General features: G+C 36.7%; 1 protein-coding gene across 1 annotated transcript in view; it reads right to left on the bottom strand.

Annotated features, from left to right (window-relative positions):
• Nucleotides 1–20,243, bottom strand: part of LOC122540933 (structural maintenance of chromosomes protein 6-like) — a 78,358-nt gene that overhangs the window by 26,754 nt on the left and 31,361 nt on the right. Inside the window, exons 7-16 of the mRNA XM_043677256.2 lie at nt 19,606–19,686; nt 19,364–19,465; nt 15,760–15,879; nt 14,103–14,201; nt 13,031–13,177; nt 12,042–12,130; nt 11,359–11,523; nt 6,849–7,027; nt 2,677–2,878; nt 840–954 (exon numbers count right to left, since the gene is read on the bottom strand). Coding sequence (XP_043533191.1) covers nt 840–954; nt 2,677–2,878; nt 6,849–7,027; nt 11,359–11,523; nt 12,042–12,130; nt 13,031–13,177; nt 14,103–14,201; nt 15,760–15,879; nt 19,364–19,465; nt 19,606–19,686 — 1,299 coding nt within the window. The remainder of the gene's footprint in view (nt 1–839; nt 955–2,676; nt 2,879–6,848; nt 7,028–11,358; nt 11,524–12,041; nt 12,131–13,030; nt 13,178–14,102; nt 14,202–15,759; nt 15,880–19,363; nt 19,466–19,605; nt 19,687–20,243) is intronic.

Below are 20,243 nucleotides of genomic sequence, written 5' to 3'. Positions count from 1 at the left end.
ACACTCTCAGACAACAACTCACCAAAACGAAGGACCCGATACCCAGCATGAGCAAAACTAACGTAGTGTACAAAATCCCATGCAAGGACTGCACAAAACACTATATAGGACAAACAGGAAGACAGCTAACGATCCTCATCCACGAACATCAACTAGCCACGAAACGACACGACCAGCTATCCCTAGTAGCCACACACGCAGACGACAAGCAGCATGAATTTGACTGGGACAACACTACCATTATAGGGCAAGCGAAACAAAGAACAGCCAGGGAATTCCTAGAAGCTTGGCACTCATCCACAAACTCCATCAACAAACACATAGACCTGGACCCAATATACCGGCCACTACAGCGGACAGCTGAAACTGACAACCGGAAGCGGCAGGGACAGGCCACTATAAATGCCGGAGGAAACACCACAGAAGCGCTTCACAGGAGGCTCCCAAGCACTGAGGATGTCACCTAGACGAAACGTTTGCAACAAAAACTTCCAGCTCGGCGAACAGAATCACAGCAATGAGCACCCGAGCTACAAATCTTCTCACAAACTTTGAAACATTTGTATGTCGGATCTTTAAAATTAATATTAATACACCCCGGTGTGGGATCATGCTTGTACGGTGAACATGCATAAATCAAGGACGGTTTGTAAGAATGATCAGTCTCAGCCAATAAGCTTTTACAAAAGGCAAAGATGAAACAGGGTTTTAAACAACATAAATAGCTGAGAGTCAATGTGTTGCATTATGCAAAGTCAATTCAATCAATTTCAAAATTTTAAATAACCATAGCCACATGCGAAATTCTACAGAAGGAAAACTGCAAAAGAAGAACTTACATTGATTAACAAGATTTTTTCCACTCCTCTCATGTCAATTAGACAGTTTGCCACAACTGGGTTACTTATTTCCAAGGCATCAAGAACTGTTGGGAAATCTGGATGATGGACAGCTCTTCAAGGAGGAAAATATAAATTCATAATTAACTCAGTACTATCGCTACAATGAAACTTTGAAGTCACTGAGTGTAAAGAGTGAAGAATAACAAACCTTTATAGATTAGATCAGTAATAAAATGCTATGCAGATTTTGACTAATCAAATCAAGGTAACTCACATTCATTCTAAGAAAGTTACAAATTTTTCACAATCTTGTGAGCGGCATGGTGGCACAGTGGTTAGCACTGCTGCCTCACAGCGCCAGAGACCTGGGTTCAATTCCCACCTCAGGCAACTGTCTGTGTGGAGTTTACACGTTCTCCCCGTGTCTCCTCCGGGTGCTCCGGATTCCTCCCACAATCCAAAAATGTGCAGGTTAGGTGAATTGGCCATGCTAAATTGCCCGTAGTGTTAGGCGAAGGGTAAATGTAGGGGAATGGGTCTGGGTGGGTTGCGCTTCGGCGGGTCGGTGTGGACTTGTTGGGCCGAAGGGCCTGTTTCCACACTGTAAATAATCTAATAAAAAAATCTAATCTAATAATACCTATCTGCATTGTATTAACAACAGGAATGGGGGTACACAATCCCTGTGTACCTGTGTGACTAACAGTTTAAGAGACAAATGTCATACTTGCTCCAGCATGATCATTTATTTTGAAACATGTAACAGAGATTTAAGCTTGACTAGCAACAGCTATTATGCAAACATTAAACAGAGAGACATGGCCCTCTTAAAGTAAAAAAACTCACTGACCGAAGTAGACAAGTGCAAGTATAGCAGTTGATAAAGAAGGCAAATTGAATTTTGGCATTTAATGCTGAGGAAAATAGAATGAAAAAGTAGGGAAGTGTTGCTGCAACTGTACAAGACATTGGTGAGACCGTACCTAGAGTACTGCATAAAAGTTTGGTCACCTTATTTAAGGTGGGATGTCTCTGTACAAGAGGAGGTTCACTAGATTGATGCCAGAGATGAGGGGCTTGTTTTATGATGAGAAATTGAGCAGTTTAGGCCTTTATTCTCTGGAGTTTAAAAGAATGAGAGGAAATCTAATTCAGGAATAAAAGATGCTAAAGGGCATTGACAAAGTAAACATAGAGAGGATAATTCCTCACGTGGAGCAGTCTAACAGTTTTAGAGGTAACGGTTTTAAAACCGAGATGAGAGAAATTATTTCCCTTTAGGTGTTCTGTGTCTGTGAAATTCATGAGCCCACAGGATAGTAGATAAATAGATTTTTAATTAGTTGAGGGATGCAGAGTTAAAGAGTGGTCAGGAAAGTGAAGTAGAAGCTGAGATGAGAGCAGCCACGATCATGTCAAATGAAGGTGCAAGGGCTGAATTGCCTATTTCTGCTCTTAGCTTGTGTTCTAAGTGCACAAGCAGGTCAGGCAGCATCCAAGGAGCAGGAGAATCGACGTTTCGGGCATAAGCCCTTCTTCACGAATGAGGATTATTCCTGAATTAGATTTCCTCTCATTCCTGAAGAAGGGCTTATGCCCGAAACGTCGATTCTCCTGCTCCTTGGATGCTGCCTGACCTGCTGCGCTTTTCCAGCAACACATTTTCAGCTCTGATAAACTCCAGCATCTGCAGTCCTCACTTTCTCCTTCTAAGTGCACAAACATTATACAGAGAACTTTACATTATATTGTTTTCCCAATGCTTTGCTGTACAACATGTTTCAATGGCAACATCTTAATGAAAGATTAAACAGTTGAGAATTTCAAAACATACCTGCCCTTTACATTGTATACTTGATTTGCAAACTCACACACATTAATTTGGGGTCGTCTTCCTGAACTGAAATAGCGTGACATCAAACTCTGTAGCACCTGCTCATCTCTGTAATTATCACAGCAAAATGAAAGCAGTAGTCCTTTCAAACAACTCTCAACTGCCAAAGCCAATTCAGGATATTTCAATTTGAAGCAAGCACCTAAAATAAAAAAGTAAAACTTTTACAAAGTAATTAACTTTGACTATTTCAAAATTATGAGGATTAATATTTTCCCAAGCAAACTCATCACAGTTATAACTGTTTACATCAGAAGAATTGTATTACGCAATGCACAAAATAAAGCTTTAATTTGTCAATACTTAACTCAGCTCGTCATGTTCGAAGTAAATGATGAAATGCATTGCATTTTACAACACTGAGCAGCATAATACAAAAAGATTTCACGTGCAATTTTTGCTTTAGTCCTCAACTGGATGATAGTAGAAACCATACAATTCACCTAAGCACCCCAGATGAAAGTGAAAATAAATCAGGGCTTTTACATGCATCATTATGCAGTGATTTTGAAAACATTAAGTAGTGTAAGGAAATAGAGCAAATACCATTATTCAGTAATGACTTCACATATACCCAATTTGACAGAAATAGACTCTTGGGCATGCCAAAAAATGCTGATAGATTAATCCATGCCTTCAGAAGAAAATAATAGATGGAAAAAAATAGAAGAACTAATTCTGATCTACTGTACTGATTAGCTGACTGTGTTAATAATCATAATTATAACTGCCAGCAATGTAAAAGTTAATTAAATAAACCAAAACAAACCATTCCCAATTTATAGTCAAAAACAAATATTGCCACAGTGATTATGCTGAAGCACCACTGAGTTGGATGGATAGCTGATCTGCTATGTAAAGTGATGCCAACAGCATGAACTCAACTCCCTCAATGGCTGCTCCTTCACAACCTCTCCCCTCACCTGAGGCATAGTGACCCTCAGGTTAAATCATCACCAGCTGTTCCTCTAATTACACAGACATATGATCTCGCAGGACTTTGGCAAATTTGGCAGATTATGATATTAGGTTAAATTTAACAAAGTGTATATTCACCATTTCTTAGGGACATCACTCCTTCCATTCCAGAATGCATCTGGGCCCCTCAGCATTAGCAAATCATGATTTTTCATGTGACTTCCTAACAGACCAGAAGCATTATTTACTGCATCAGATTCGAAACTAATAAGACATCCCCAGTTTATATCCATTATCATTGCTTTCAGTTCACTACACACTGCTAAACAAATCAACTCGCTTAGATGCTTATTACACAGGACCCAGTCATTTTAGGTTTTCCTTGCAGAAGTATTTATCACTTGCCCTCTATAAACATAGTAAACCCATAACCTCTTTCCTGAAGATTAAATCTGTTCAAGTCAAACTAGCATAACATTCTTGAATCAGTCCTGTTACAAATCTTTCTAGCACTTCTATTTGCATTTCAATAGTCAAAAACTTATCTTGTTTGATCATTTTGAATGCAATCTACACACAGAAAAAAAATTAAGAAAATTAGATGTACGTCCTTGGGTAACAACTGGGGCAAAGACATTAACTTGTGGTATTTTGATGACACAGCACTAGTTAAGAGTCAGAAGAAAACCTATAAAATATAGATTAAGTAAAATCTGGAAGTTTAGAAAATAAAGGAGCAAGAACATCACAAACACGACCTATTTAGAAATAACACATTAAAAGCAACTAGACGAAATATTGAAATTGATGGTGTCACACAAAAAGCAATAATAAAAGATAGTCTTGTCAGGACAAACGATAACATAAAATCACAGACGCTATGAAGAATTTCAAAGATGGAGATAGCTGGAAATAATTTAGTGAATGTGAAGGATGTGTTAACAACAAGAAAACTCAAGTTTCTAGCATGAAGAAAAAATGCTCATACATGCTATATTCTGTCTACTTTCATGTGCACCTCAGAGTCCTCGACAGAAAGTAAAGATCCATGGAAGAAAAGAGAGACCTTGTAAATATGGATCCTAAGAAAGTGTTAACATTCCATGTAAAGGCCAAAGATAAATGAAGAGGTACAGTACTTAAAATTGCAAAAGCAAAAAAAGTGTCAAAACTGCCAACCAGAAAACACAAATACAGTAATCTTTTTATTATCTGGCCCCTATGGGACCAGGAGTATGCAGGTTAATCAAATATTCCAGATAATCAAGATTTCCACATCATCACCAAAAGCACACACTGAGTAATAGAAATATAATGCAGGGGATAATCACATCAATCTTATACTTTATTTATAGCATAAATCACTTAAATAACATTGACTAACTACTTGAACTTTGCAGAATTTGAGGAGAAATTGACTCAATATTGAAACAACTATTGGTATTTCGTATGGCCATTTGATTGAATAAGTATATTTACATTGAAATAAATAAAAAAACTATGACAGTGATACAGGTACATTTTATGGTATTTGCTATATATATCTTTTGCTGCTTTATCGAGATTGCTGGTTCAAAACATGCAGGTTAAACTAGTTTACTGTACCTTGGCTATTTGAGCAGCGCTGAAAAACTCTATTAGGAGGTTAAATGGAGGATGGGGAAAGAGGGATCAACTTGATGAAAAATGTCACAGAGCAGTTGTGGATGAGGTAATATGAATGTGTGAAGCTGGCACAAGACAGACATAAAAGTAGCCTACCATGACAGCAGAACAGCAACTGCATATATTGATGTCATTAACTGATTTTTATTTCAATCTGTTGGTTTTGACAATTGTCTCCATTAGCAGTCTAAATCCAAGCCAGACAATACATTCCTGTTCTCTTACTCATTCCAATTTTTAACTACCTACATTTGAAAAACAGCAGAACAGAAGTAAAAATGGCTATTTATTCTCTAATTGGATTCCTTCTTACCAGTTTGATCTAAAGTAATCACCAGTATGCTCAATCAGGCAGTTTAACAGACTCAAAACACTTAAAGCTTTAATTTGTAAAGCCCAACAGTCATTTTTTTGCTTTCAATCTTGAAGTCAAAATGTCCATGAAAATGATCAAATTTGAAGTCCAAATACTTGCAAATCCAAAATGATTTACAATCAATAATTTATCTCAATTAAAGCAGTAATCACTTTACTGCAATTCAATTCCTCTTGCTAACTAACCACATTTCTAAGGCACATATCATAAGTTAGCTAGCTATATGAAACGATATGTAGTGCCAAGAAAATAGATGAATACATATGTTTCAATTCAGAATGCTGACTAGGCTTAAAGAATATTGAGAAGTTGTGACACAGGTATATGGCTCTCATCAACATCAGCATTGGCAGATTTAGTTTCAAATTAATACATCTCTTAAAATACTAATCAGTTGTTGGGCTCATAAGGTATTCGTACAAAAGGACAAATGTACACAAGCATTAAAATATTTGTTACATAACAAATTAAATTAATCAGTAATTACAGCATCTGAAAAACATTTTGTGACAAACAGATCAAACTAAATTTGAAGCTGCTTTAAAGGAAACAGTGCACCACCCAAAATGTATGTTAACATTAACAAGCTGGCAATTTACAGAATCTAATTTTAGTCATCATTCATCTAAAGGCAGGTTGGGGCTTGTGGTGCAGTGCTATCGCCCCCATCTCTGAGTTAGACAGTCTAGGTTCAAGTCTCACATATGTCATAAATAGGTTGATTAAAAATAAGTTTCATCCAAAGGGAAGAGAGATATTATAGTAGAAGCAAAATATCTAATGCTATGACGGTCACTTTATATAAATCAATCCAAATGCTTTGAGATGATGAAAAAGACGTTAAAAATTGTAATAGTGAAGTTATAGTTCAGGCAGATATGCTGTACAGTGCAAGCTCTTTTTAGTTTCTATTCATGATAAGATCTTAAATTTCAATATGTCTAAACTTAACTTTCTAATTTATGCATCAGAACATTCCATCTTAATTTAATAAAAAGCTATGTGGTAACCAATCAGCTAACCAATGTTGCAAAAGTCATCAAGATTTAATAAACTTAAACCAGAGAACACAAGGCAATAAACCATGAAAAATTACATTTTAAAAAAAAGCATTTGACTTAAAACAAACGCGCCACAAAATAGTGAAATTTACCTAAAGGACCAACTGGCTCGTGCCTGAAGCGACCTTGTTTATGTGCTTCCGTTATTGCATCAAGTAATGCAGGCATGTTCTCTCCAAACCTTTTCAGCTGGTTTGTTCTACTGGCTTTTAGTTCTTTGAGCCGCTCCTTTCTGGATTCAGCAGATTGTTTCACATCTTTTTCTTCTTCTCTAGGGTTACAGAACACAGAGAGGGCTACAATTACAACATGCTCAAATATAAACTGAATGCAAGATTAATAGTATCAAAGCAAAACCATTGTATTTTTTAAAAAGATTCAAAATTTAAATTAATTTAGAAAATTAGATGCTTCATTGTTGAACATGCACATCTATTTATATTTTGACAATTTGTACGTATTCTGTCCAGTTTATAGTTGTGATTTACTGATATTCACAGTTTAGCATGTTGCTGTCAAGGGTATACAGGTACAGTGCAATTCTTACAGGATGTGGGAAATTGTACATTGCAAAATTATATTTGTGAAATAAATCTTCTAATTCTTTAACACAAGGATTACAGAACTTGAATCTATAATTAAAAATAGGATAGCTGAACATATTGAAACCTTTTAGCTGGTCAGTGTCAATCTGGACATGTGAAAGGGTGATAAAAGACCAGAAGACAGAGTGGAAAGTAAGGCGATTCAGCCCATCGAGTCCACGCCACCATTTTAATCATGGCTGATGGGTATTTCAACTCCACTTAGCTGCACTCTCCACTCTTCCTTGCGAGATCAAGAATTTATCAATCTCTGTCTTGAAGACATTTAACATCCTGGCCTCCTCTGTGCTCCGTGGCAATGAATTCCACAGGCCCACCACTCTCTGGCTGAAGAAATGTCTCCTCATTTCCGTTCTAAATTGACCCCCCCCAATTTGAACACTGTGCCCCCAGGTCCTAATCTCCCCACCAATGGAAACAACTTCCCAGCATCCGCCCCTTCTAAGCCATGGATTATCTTGTAAGTTTCTATTAGATCTCCCCTCAAACTTCTAAATTCTAATGAATACAATCCCAGAATCCTCAGTCATTCATCGTATGTTAGGCCGATCATTCCAGGGAATCATCAGTGCGAATCTCTGCTGGACATGCTCCAATGCCAGTATATCCTTCCTGAGGTGTGGCGCCCAAAATTGGACAGGGTATTCCAAATGGGGCCCAACTAGAGCTTTATAAAGTCTCAGAAGCACATCGCTGCTTTTATTTTCCAACCCACTTGAGGTAAATGACAACATTACATTCACTTTCTTAATCATATACTCAACGTGCAAGTTAACCTTTACAGAATCCTTGACTAGCACTCGCAGATTCCTTTGTAGTTTGGCTTTATGAATTTTCTCACAGTTTAGAAAATAATCCATGCCAAATTGCTTTTTTCCAAAGTGCAATGCCTTACATTTGCTCACGTTGAATTTCATCAGCTATTTCCTTGACCACTCTCCTAAACAGTCTAAATCTTTCTGCAGCCTCCCCACCTCCTCATGACTACCTGCCTGTCTGCCTAACTTCGTATCATTGGCAAACTTTGCCAGAATGCCCCCAGTCCCTTCATCCAGATCATTAATATATAAAAGTGAACAGCTGCTGCCCCAACACTGAACTCTGTGGGACACCTCTTGTTACCAGCTGCCATTCTGAAAAAAGACCTTTTATCCCAACTCTCTGCCTTCTATCAGACAGCCAATCCTCAATCCATGCCTATAGCTCACCTTGAACATCATGGGCCCTCACCTTACTCAGCATCCTCCCGTGAGACATCTTATCAAAGGCCTTTTGGAATTCGAGAGAGATAACAACCTCTTTCGTCTAACCTACTTATTAGCTCTTCAAAGAATTCTAACAGGTTTGTCAGGCACGACCTTCCTTACTAAATGCATGTTGACTTGTTCTAATCAGACCCTGCATTCCCAAGAATTTAGATATCTCATCCTTTACAATGGACTCTGGAATTTTACCAAAAGAGGTTAGGCAAATCGGCCTATAATTTTCCATCTATTGTCTTGATCCTTTCTTGAACAAGGGGGTTACAATTTCAATTTTCCAATTATCTGGGACTTTACTGCCTCAGAACTGTAGGATGTGGCCCATCGGGGCCAGATTTATCAATTTTTAGACCTTTTGGCTTTTCTCGCGCTCTCTCTTTTGTAATGGCTACCATACTCAACTCTGCCCCCGTCTCTCCTTAATTGTTGGGATATTACTCCTGTCTTCCACCGAGAAGACTGATGCAAAGTACTTATTAAGTTCTTCAGCTACTTAACTTTGCCTTCCTGCATTAATTTGGAATGGCCCTATGTCTACTTTTGTTTATGTATTGAAAGAAACTTTTACTATCATTTCTAATATTACTGGCTAGCCTACCTTCATATTTTATCCTCTCCTTCCTTATTTCTCTCTTTGTTATCCTCTGTTTGTTTCTGTAGTCTTCACAATCTTCTGATTTCCCATCACTCTTGGCCACTTTGTAAGCTCTCTCTTTCTCTATGATACATTTCCTGACTTCCTGTGTCAGCCTGGCTGTCTAATTCCCCCTAGATAATCTCTTTTCTCTGGGATGAACCTCTGTATTGTGTCCTCAATTATACCCAGAAAGTCCTGCCATTGTTGCTCTACTGTCTTCCCCGCAGGGCTCTGCTTTCAGTCAATTCTTGTCAGTTCCTCTCTCATGCCCCTGTAATTACCTTTATTTAACTGTAGCAGCATTGCATCCAATTTTGCCTTCTCTCTTTCAAATTGTAGACTGAACTCTACTATATTATGACTGCTGCCTCCTATGTGTTCCCTTACTTTAAGATTTTTATGAAGTCTGGCTTGTTACATTGCACTACATCCAGAACATCTCATGAAATGACTAATTTCATTTTGAAGATTTGATTGAGGTAGCAGCCTGAGCAAGATCTAAGATGATATGTTTATATCACTATCATCAGGTATACTAGAACATATGATAATATCCCTCAAGGAAGATATTTCCAGATTAGCCTGTTCAGAGATATTATTGCACACCTCTGCAGCAGGTGGAATTGAACCCAGGTCTCCTGGCCCAAAGATAGGGGCGTGTATGTACACTACTGACCTGGTTCGGAAAGCCATTGAGTGATAGGTAAGAATAATGGAGAGGTGTTCTAAACTTGTCTCTTAAGAATCTATGTTGGGACTGTTCACTATATTTACCAACAACTTAGATGATGGGATAGGAGACCACATAAGAAAATTTCTCAGCGACAAAGATAGGTGATACCATCAGCAGTGCAGGTCAAAGTAAAACATTATAAAGAGATACTGATAAGCTAACACAGTCGATAGAACTGTGGCAAATAAGATTCAATGTAATCAAAAGTGAGATTGTCCATTTTGGACCCAATTCATGTGAAAACATGGAAAAATAATGGTCCAAACAGACTAGGATGTTCAGATACCTAGATTATTAAAATATCATGAAAGGTGAAATAGATGATGACCTTTACTTCTAGAGAATAGAATAAAGGAAGTCAAATGGCTTAAATCACATCTGGAACTCTGTAAATAGTTCAAAGTTTCACTCCTTTGTAGTAACCTTGGAGGAACGACAACATAGATTTTTTAGAACTATTTCCGAATGTACAGATTAAATCACAATGCAAGATTACAAATAATATGTTGTATTGCCTCTAATTTAGAAGGGCAAGGAGTGATTTGGTCAAAGGTTTTCAAGAAGACCACAGGGTAGATGAAGAGAAATTGCTTCTGTTGATTGGGAAATCTAACAATGGGGGAATAATCAGTAAATTAGAGTCAGATCTTTCAGGAAGTTAAGGAACACTTTGACACAAAGTGAAACTGTCTTGTGCAAAAATGATACCAAAAATTGTTAGGTTAAATCAGAGTTGCAAAAATTTCGAAGGTATTAATGCTAAGGGGGCAAATATTGCTGAATGAAATTAGTTCAAAAGATCAGCCATGATCTCACGTTCCTTTTTGCTTTGGACCTAAGTGGCAAGAGTCTAGAAACAATGTTAGTCCAGACAGACTACATGGTTCATAAACTTTGAGCATTAAAAAAAAACAGGTAAACATAATCAAAGCATACCCAACTTGGTGTAACATTTGAGAGAATCTTTCTATTCAGAAAACAGATTTCTGCAGATTCTTAATACAAACTCATTAACAATTCAGAAGAATTTGAGCTGGATAGAAATAGTGATTGATATTTCTATCTTAACAATTGATGTGCCCAAGTCTTGAAGCAGATTTCTGTTTGCAAAATATGCAAGGTAAAAAAAATGAAACAAATCCTGTGTTTAAACAATTCATATGAATTCCAGGTCTAAAACAAAAAATGATCTCTGCCTTATTGGTTAGCATGTCATAACATTGAGATTACTTCTTCTTCCTCGAAGTTGCTAAAAACTGACTGAACACGTCTTCTTAATGCCTATGTTATTATGAGTACTGATAAAAACAGTGTAACATGAGCAGTGACAATCTTATTCCAATGATTTCCCTCTAAGGTACCAACCCAAGCTTCTCCTGTTCATCTCTCGACTTGCTAATTGCATGTTGAAACTGTGCCAGCTGTTGGGAGGTTGTGGCCTCTTGGTCCTCCAGTGTTTTCAATTGCTTTTGCAGACAGCTAATTCTTTCCTGTCGTTCTTTAAGTTCAGCCTCTGAACTTTGGGTTATGCTGTTTGAAATAAAATGCATGATAAAAATTACTACAATCATGATATTCTTAACTGGAAGAGAAACAATTGCAACAAAAAGCAGTTTAATTTTAGATATGAATTATTTGCTAAAATTTGAAACATTCAACATGGTGAATACGTTAATATGAAATTAAACCTAAAGCTAAAGCAGTTTACATTTATGTAATAACACTAATCTGGCAAAATATCACAAGTGTTATCTCATAAAATTTGCTACTAGGGAGATGTTAGTTTGTCAAAAAGAGATAGTTTTGAATGGAGTGTCTTCACAGATTGTGAGGATTTCCAATGAGTGTAGGGTGGAAATAGGAGCTCACGTTGATAAGGCAGCAAAATGGATCGGAGAATCAGCTTAAATCAAATCAAACTTTAAGCAAATTCTTTTAAAACAGACAAACATCTAATTTGCTTTAGCTTTTAAAAAAAAAATCGATCTACATGCCACAAAATGAAACATGCTGATAACTTATGTAATACCATACAAATGATACTCTACCTATTTCGCAGTTGTTCAATTCGTCTCTGTAACTGATCGTGGTCTTTTTCAAGTTGCTTCAACTGTGTCCTGTAGCGGTGGAATGTTGCCTTCAAGCAAGTTCAGAAAATTTGGCTTATTAAAACTTAATTTAATGTAATTAAAACAATAAAATTGAAGTGCTGAAGTTGAAAAATCAAACAAGTGACATCTAAAATAGGCAGCAATAAACATATTTTTACTCATTATGTTTAGCTTTCCCAAAAACACACAGTAATTTATTATGTTTTTCTAGATGAGTTTTGTGATTTTTTTTGCTGTAGAGCGGTCATGGAAAAATAGGGAGAAACCCTATTACAAGTTTGCAACTTTTGGTCCTGGTTAGATCAAGACATTTACAACTAATTTCTTGTTTTGTGTAAGTGATGCTTGTTTCTGTGCACAAAGCTATCCTGTATGAGATACAAGTCACCACTTTTTAATACAATCTAATAATAGAACCAATAAAATTCCAGAATGTTCTTGGAAAATTTGTGAAGTGAACAAAAGATGATTATCTATGTGCAATAGGTCAATATACAGAGGAACCTCGATTACCCAGCATTCGATTAACCAAATTTCAGATTATCTGAACAAGATCTCATGGTTCCGATGCTTGGCGAACTATGCTATCCGGCATTCAATTATCCACTATTCGATTAACTGAACGAAATATTCCCTGCCCCTGTCCTTCGGATAATCGAGGTTCCTCTGTAATCCTTTTCCTTAGGAATTCTAACAGCATAGTGAGGACGAGGAAAGACTTAAAATAAAGCCAACAACATGCATGGCAAAATAAGGAAGAATAACATTTATTTTTACTCATTTCCCAACTCTTAAACAGAAGACTGTCTCAGTTCATGAGTCTGGAACATGTTCCAATGTACTAAATCCTAAATTTGAGGTGAAGTTTAAACTCCCTCATCTGAGTGATCCCAATTACTCCACAGCATTCCATTAAATCTACTGACCTCAGTCTCTTTGCATGCTTTGTTTTTTCTTTGTACATCATCTTTTAAAGTTGTACACTGTGGTCGCAATATTTGTGCCTCTTCTGTAATTTTCTGCAATTGATTCTGAACTGTCTTAAAACGTTCTTCTGCCTCATTGACTTTCATCTACAATGCAGCAAGGTTAAAAAAGAATTTGTCAAAGCAAAAGCTTTCTACATTTCAGTAGCAGCAATGTTTAAATGTAAAATATTGACTGTACATACATGATAAAGCACAAAAGGAGATCATTCACCCCACTGCATTTGTGGCGGCTCTTTGGGAGAGGCTTAGAATAAGTCTCACTTCTCTGCTCTTTCCCATTGCCCTAAAAATATATCCCCTTCAATTTATTCAATTCCCTCAGATCCAAATTAGTCAAAACCTAAATCAACAACTTAGTACAACAAAATAACTGCCAAAGAAATTAACATTTCAAAATTAGAGAGTTTTGAGAAGATTTGTAGCTCAGGTTGAGGTTCTGGATGTACTCACACCAGACACCTTGGCATCACCGTAGCCCACAAACCCATCAACACACTGAAACAGCAGCTAATGAATTTGAAAGACCCTACACAGACAATAAGCAAAACTAATATCATTTACAAAATACCTTGCAAGAACTGTAGCAAACACTACATTGGACAAACAGACAGAAAAGTAACCACTAGGATGTATGAACATCAACTAGCCACAAAAAGACATGACCCACTCTCACTAGTATCTTTACATACAGATAAGGAAGGACACCACTTCGACTGGGACAACACATCCATCCTTGGACAAGCCAAAAGAGAAACACGCACAGGAATTCCGAGAAGCATGGCATTCCAAACGGAACTCTTTCAACGAACACACTGACTTGGATCCCATTTACCACCCACAGAGAAAAAGAACAGGAAACAACATTACTACAGGAAACACCATCACAACCTAAGGAAACCTAAACACATAAATAAAAAGCAGGCCATACCACCAGTGCTTCACTGGAGTCTCACTGATGTTGCTGCTCAGTGAGCTAACTTACATCCAATATTTCAAAATATCAACCCACCTGCCATTCCTCAACTTTCTGATCATATTTGACGCTGCGACTTTCTTCAGCTTTAATACGATCTTTTATCGGTTGCAGGTGCTTTTCAACTTCAATTACCTTAAAATTCAAAAAAATTAAAATGTACTGTTCCTGTGATAATTTCTAATTCAATTCCACAAGTCATATTTTCTACTATGCAGAAATAATCGATAAGCCAAGAAATTAGTCGTTACATATTCAAAGATGTACAAAAGTAGCAGAGTTTATAATTTGTAAATGTAACAACCACTTATTTTTAAGTCTATTTAATATGTGGCACTACTTAAGTCTTTACTCTATACCAAAATGTGAGACTGCAAAAGCAAATGTGCTTTTAATTTCTGGGTTGAGATTCTATATTCCATATTTGAAGATCAGTGCCTTATATCTTTAATGAACAAACATCAATAATACCTTATATATAGCTCACACAACACTTAATATATCATTTGTTGTTCATTCAATTTGAGGCTTATTCATTTCAACTGTCTGCACTTGAATTGAACTATAAACAACAACGTGAAGCACATGCTCGCCAAAGACTGCTTACACTCTCGTCAGAAAATCATACCAGACCCAGGTTCAGAGCATGGAATAAGTAGGAAATATCGAAATTTTCTATATCCATGTCTCGTGTATGCTCAACAAAATTCACTTAATTGTTGGATACTTTAAGATGATTGCCATTACAAATCCCACTATTTGTTAATTATGAACAACCATATGAAAGACCAGTGAAACAATATATATGAACAATTTCTATTGGCTTGAAAATTTATCTACTTATTTCAAACATCACAAAACTAAATGATTAAGCAACAATCTTATCTAACAAGTTTGAGGTTAGAAAAGGTTCCCAAGGCATAACTTTGTTGCTTTTGCCAAATCTGCAGAAAACATTCTAATTTGATTCTGGAATATAAAAATTTCACCTGAAAATAAGCAGACAACTGTGCTAACAATAATTTTAAGTATTAGTACTTCATTTATATTATTACAAACAAGCAAATACTTCAATATTGCTGAGAAGAATGCTTTAAAATAATTAGGCCTATTAGAGCAGAACACCAATTCCATCATGTCTGTGATGTAAGGCTCCATATTAGTCACTTAAATCCTGCTCATTCTCTTTACTATTTTTCTTTTTCAAGGATTTCGCTTCCTGATTTTTCTAAATAATCATGCCATGATGGAAATTTGGCTTCAAGCTCTTTAGAATTTGGATTAAATCCATTTCATTTAAGCAGAAGCATTTTTCTACTACCAGTATTAGTTACCGTTTATTGTAGTACAGCTAGTCAGCGAGACTAATTGGGCACCAATAAGCAGACACTTGAAGAAAGTTACTGGATCAAATTATGACCAATGCAACAACATATCTATTGGATCACAGCCTTGAGAAGATCTCACATCTGACATCATGGCAAATTTACTTCACAAACTCTGCACAGGCACATCTTATAATGAGCCCAATGCGGCTAGGAAGGGTAAAGCTGATTTAAGGGTCAAATACATTTCAATTAATCTCTGCAAAAATCAACCACCATCTGTGCTTCCATGACAATAAAGAAAAAAATATATAGTTCTGATCTGTTGAGACATTTCCACAAGAAAATGTTATTTCACAGGTGCTCACCAATGCCCAGGCCATCTGATTCCGAAGTTGCTCCAGTTTGTCTTGCAATTCATTCAATGAAGATAGGCTTTTATAACGGTCTTCCTTTTGCTTAACTTGATCCTTTAGCTCTGATAGGTTCTTTTCAAAAGATCGAAAACATTAATGGCACAAATCCCAAAACCTACTTACTGAAGCACAAAGATTGAGGCTACATTTTCAGTTCATCATCAAGCTACAATTAATAGACTAGATCAAGAATCAAAATATATGTCAACAAATTATATTTTTCAATGACATCCTTACACATATGATAAAGGAAAGGATTCTGCATTGTTATGTAGTGCAATTAATTAATATGATGTGGATGTCTTTAGAAAGTATGAATACAAAGCTATAATTTTCTTGCCACATTTAACCTAAAATCTGGCAAAATGTTTGTGCATATTATGTCATTCTACATATTATTCCATTTTGCTAGATAAGATATATTCTTGAAACACGAAAAAACAAAGTATTGAACATAGAACAGGCCCTTCAGCCCATGATGTTGTGCCAACCATTGATCCTCATGTATGCACCCTCAAATTTCTGTGACCATATGCATGTCCAGTAGTCTCTTAAATGTCCCCAATGACCTTGCTTCCACAACTGCTGCTGGCAATGCATTCCATGCTCTCAACTCTCTGTGTAAAGAACCCGCCTCTGACATCCCTTCTGTACTTTCCTCCAACCAGCTTAAAACCATGACCCCTCGTGTTAGTCATTTCTGCCCTGGGAAATCGTCTCTGGCTATCGACTCTATCTATGCCTCTCATTATCTTGTATACCTCAATTAGGTCCCCTCTCCTCCTCCTTTTCTCCAATGAAAAAAGTCTGAGCTCAGTCAACCTCTCTTCAGCACATCAGCTGGGGAAGATTGGGAGATAGCAAGGGAAGTGGGAGAGAAAGTGAAGGGGCTAGGATAAAATAAACTGTCTTTATTCTGTTGTGAAGGTTAACTCATTTTAAGTCCAACAGCGCCATCCATAGACAGATTCTTCCCATTATTTGAGGTTGATGTCAGTTTTCTGTCTGCTCTTGTGCTACCCAAAAGTAGCAATGTTAAGACACTTTGCTTTCCTAAAAATCAGATGGATAATGCTACACTAGCAATTTGCAGAATACATAGTATGAGGCACGGTAAAAATAAATTTAAACAATTAGCTTAAAAAGAGAGAGGAGTGAGTGGCAATTTACAGGACCTAATTTCGTAAACTACTACAGGTTAACTGATCCTCAAAGTGCCAAACATTCGATGTTTAACAGAAAAAAATATGAATTCAAGTAATATCACTGCAGGACAGAATATAAATTGGGGTAGTGTGCTTGAACTCAAGCCCCACTTTTCCCGGAGACATCAGAAAAGTTAAAAATTTCAAAAAAATATACAGAATTCCCTAATTTACCAGATTTTGACCCAGGTTGACAGAAAACATGAAGCAACATTGATTTTAACTCCAGATAAACAATCATGAACTGTCAACATTTAACAGGAGACACAGGGTAACTGGTTCATAATTATAAAAGGACTCCGACTTATTAAAGAATTATAGCCTACAGCAACAGATAGGCAGTTTATTTCACCTTATCATCAGACCTGATATGCTTTCTGCTACAGAGGAAAATTAGCTCCTATTCTGAAGAACAAAGAACCGCTTCTGTTCAAACATTCACCTCCCAAGCTGCTCCGCTAGCTGGATGCCATTTGCATAACTGGCAGCAGGCAGGTCTTTGACACCAGTAGCAGGTCTAGTCTACAGACCAATTAGTTACTAGTTGCTGACCAGTCTCCATTTGTACACAGCCTCCTGGCTCCAGGTCATCTGTAACTGGGTTTTTCCCACTGCTTGAACAAGCGGCTGTGTAACTGCACGTGCAATGGATGTCAAGTAACTTCCTTTTAAAAAGTGCAACAAAACTTCAATAATCTTTGGCTTTCAAACCAGCCCTTTTCCCATTTCTACAAGAGAAACAAAAAATATGGTCTCCACAAATTTTTATAACCAGAGTCAACCAGATTAAACTGTGCGGAACTATCAGTTAATTATACAAAAATAATGATTAAAAAAAGCATAATAAAGGCGAGGAGCAAAACTTCTTCAGGGTAGTCATTCCTTGAAGAGATGTGGCATTCGACTAAACAAAATAGGATCAAAATACTGCAGATGCTGGAATCTGGTGAAGAGTCATTTGGACTCAGAACGTTAGCATGCTCTCTCTCCTGGATGCTGTCAAATCCACTGTGATCTCGAGCATTTGTTGTTTTCAGTGGATTCCAGAATCTGCTGTAATTTGTCCCTACATAATAACAGTGACACCTACAAGCTGACCAAAAAGAAAGTGACTGATAGAATTCTGGTAGATAAATTTAAAGTATACTACATTCTCCAAAAAAAAAAGGCTGAAAAACACAGACAGGCGTGCTTTCTCTTTTGCAATTACACTATTCAAAGGGTTACATTTTTCATAATTACTGCCCTATTATCAGATTTATTTCGAAGCGCTTCAATTGCACATGAAGGAGTCTGACAAAACAGTATGCTCAATTGGCCAAGTGATGCTGTAACCATTCTGTAATCTTATTCTGTTTGGTAAACAGTTCACAGTTTATGAACCGGAAATCTACTAAGTCTCCAAAGTAAGCATTTTCAAAGAAAGTAGATGGACAACTATCCGAACAGTTCAAGTTTTTATGCAAGGTACCAAGAAAATCTAGCCCAAGTCCAGTTTCGTTAAGGATATTGCTTAATTATTGTAGAAAAATCAAGATGAATATCTATTATTTTGATTACCCTTCCAAAGTTGAGATGACAAAGAAAAACAAAATTACTGAAAACAAAGCTGCTAATATTTCATGTATAAACTACTCCTCAGTTGAGCGAATAGGTCTGTGTTTTCTTGTCAGATGCTATACAGCATGCAAATTACCTTCAGTATTTTCGGCATTAGCAGTATTTTGCCAATTGTTCAAACTTTTATTTGATTTGACCCACTGAGAACAAATACCACAACTTGAAATTTGAAAATAAGTCTGCAAGATCAGGACTGAAAATGTGTTGCTGGAAAAGCGCAGCAGATCAGGCAGCATCTAAGGAACAGGAGAATCAACGTTTCGGGCATAAGCCCTTCTTCAGGAATGAGGCTAAAATTAAGATCAGGACTTTTAACTCTGCAAACCAGTTGGACTCCTTGTTACTTTTCCAAAATGCTTTACAGATGAAATTGACAAGCGCAGTAAAGAAAGTGCATCAGGACTACAAATATTTCCCTTAAAATAAATGACACTTAATTTTAAAATGTACCAATATACTGTTAAAAAAAAACTTAGTCACTCAGGCAATTAGCAGTTATTTTAAATTGCAGGAGTAATAGACCCACACTTACAAAACCTAATTCTAAATCAATATAAACAAGCTCTTGACAAAAAAAATGATACAAAGAATCTTGCAATAACTTAAGAAATCAGTTAAGAGAAAGATTAAAAGGATGAAAGAAAAAATTAATAACCACAACAAAAATGGAGCTATGCTTAAGTCACACAACATTTAATTGAACAAAGGGAATTGTACACACTTTTACTTACTTCATCCTGTTTTTCAATTTTCTCATTGGTTAGTGCCTTCGTCTGCATGATATAGGAATAATCATCTCGCATTTGTTCCAGCTGAGTAGCCTTCATGAAAAACTTTTAGAAAATCATATGGTTGGTTTCTTCAACTCAAAATTAAAGTTTTGATTGAATGTTAAAAATGTTCAAAGTAGGATGCAGAAAAGAATTACTTTTATTTTCAGCTATCAGATTATCTCCACACACACATGACTTACCTTATATTTATCTGCTTCACTTTTGGATTGCAAAAAGTGTTTGCTCATCTCCTGCGTTAAAATTGACACTGGGTTATCCACCTGTTTCAGAAATATAATTGTATTATTGAACTGGTCGACTACACCTTGTTATCGTTCTTGCTAGCCCTCCTGTGGCATGGTGGTAGTGTCCCCACCCCTGTACTGAGGAACTCGGATTCAACTCCCACATGCTCCAGAGGTATGCAATAACATCTCTCAACAGTTTGATTAGGAAAAATCAGTTTTGACACAATCAGCAATCTAAGTTAGAAACCACAGGAATTTGAATACTGTTGTGAAACTGGCCAGTGAGACCAATCCTGGAGCCTCAACTTTTACAATTTATCTCAATGACTTGAATAAGGGGAACAAAGGTATGGGGCTGTTAAATGTGAATCCATGCCTCTTGGTCTAGAGGAGGGATGCTACCACTGTGCCACTAGAGGGCTCTTTTAATTACTGAGCTGAAACAAAATTTAATTAGAACCACTCACCAATTCATCTGGGACGATTATGTTCAGGAGGAGGAAACTGAGACATCTGGGTACATCCTCCAACATTTTACATTTAATTTAATAAGCCCAGCTGTGAACAGCCTTGAAAAAGTGAGTAGTAAT

Source organism: Chiloscyllium plagiosum, unplaced genomic scaffold, assembly GCF_037043375.1.
Source record: "Chiloscyllium plagiosum isolate Xiang-an unplaced genomic scaffold, Cpla_swu_hap1 HiC_scaffold_3, whole genome shotgun sequence".
Taxonomy (NCBI): Eukaryota; Metazoa; Chordata; class Chondrichthyes; order Orectolobiformes; family Hemiscylliidae; genus Chiloscyllium; species Chiloscyllium plagiosum.
This window is presented reverse-complemented; position numbering and strand designations above follow the sequence as displayed.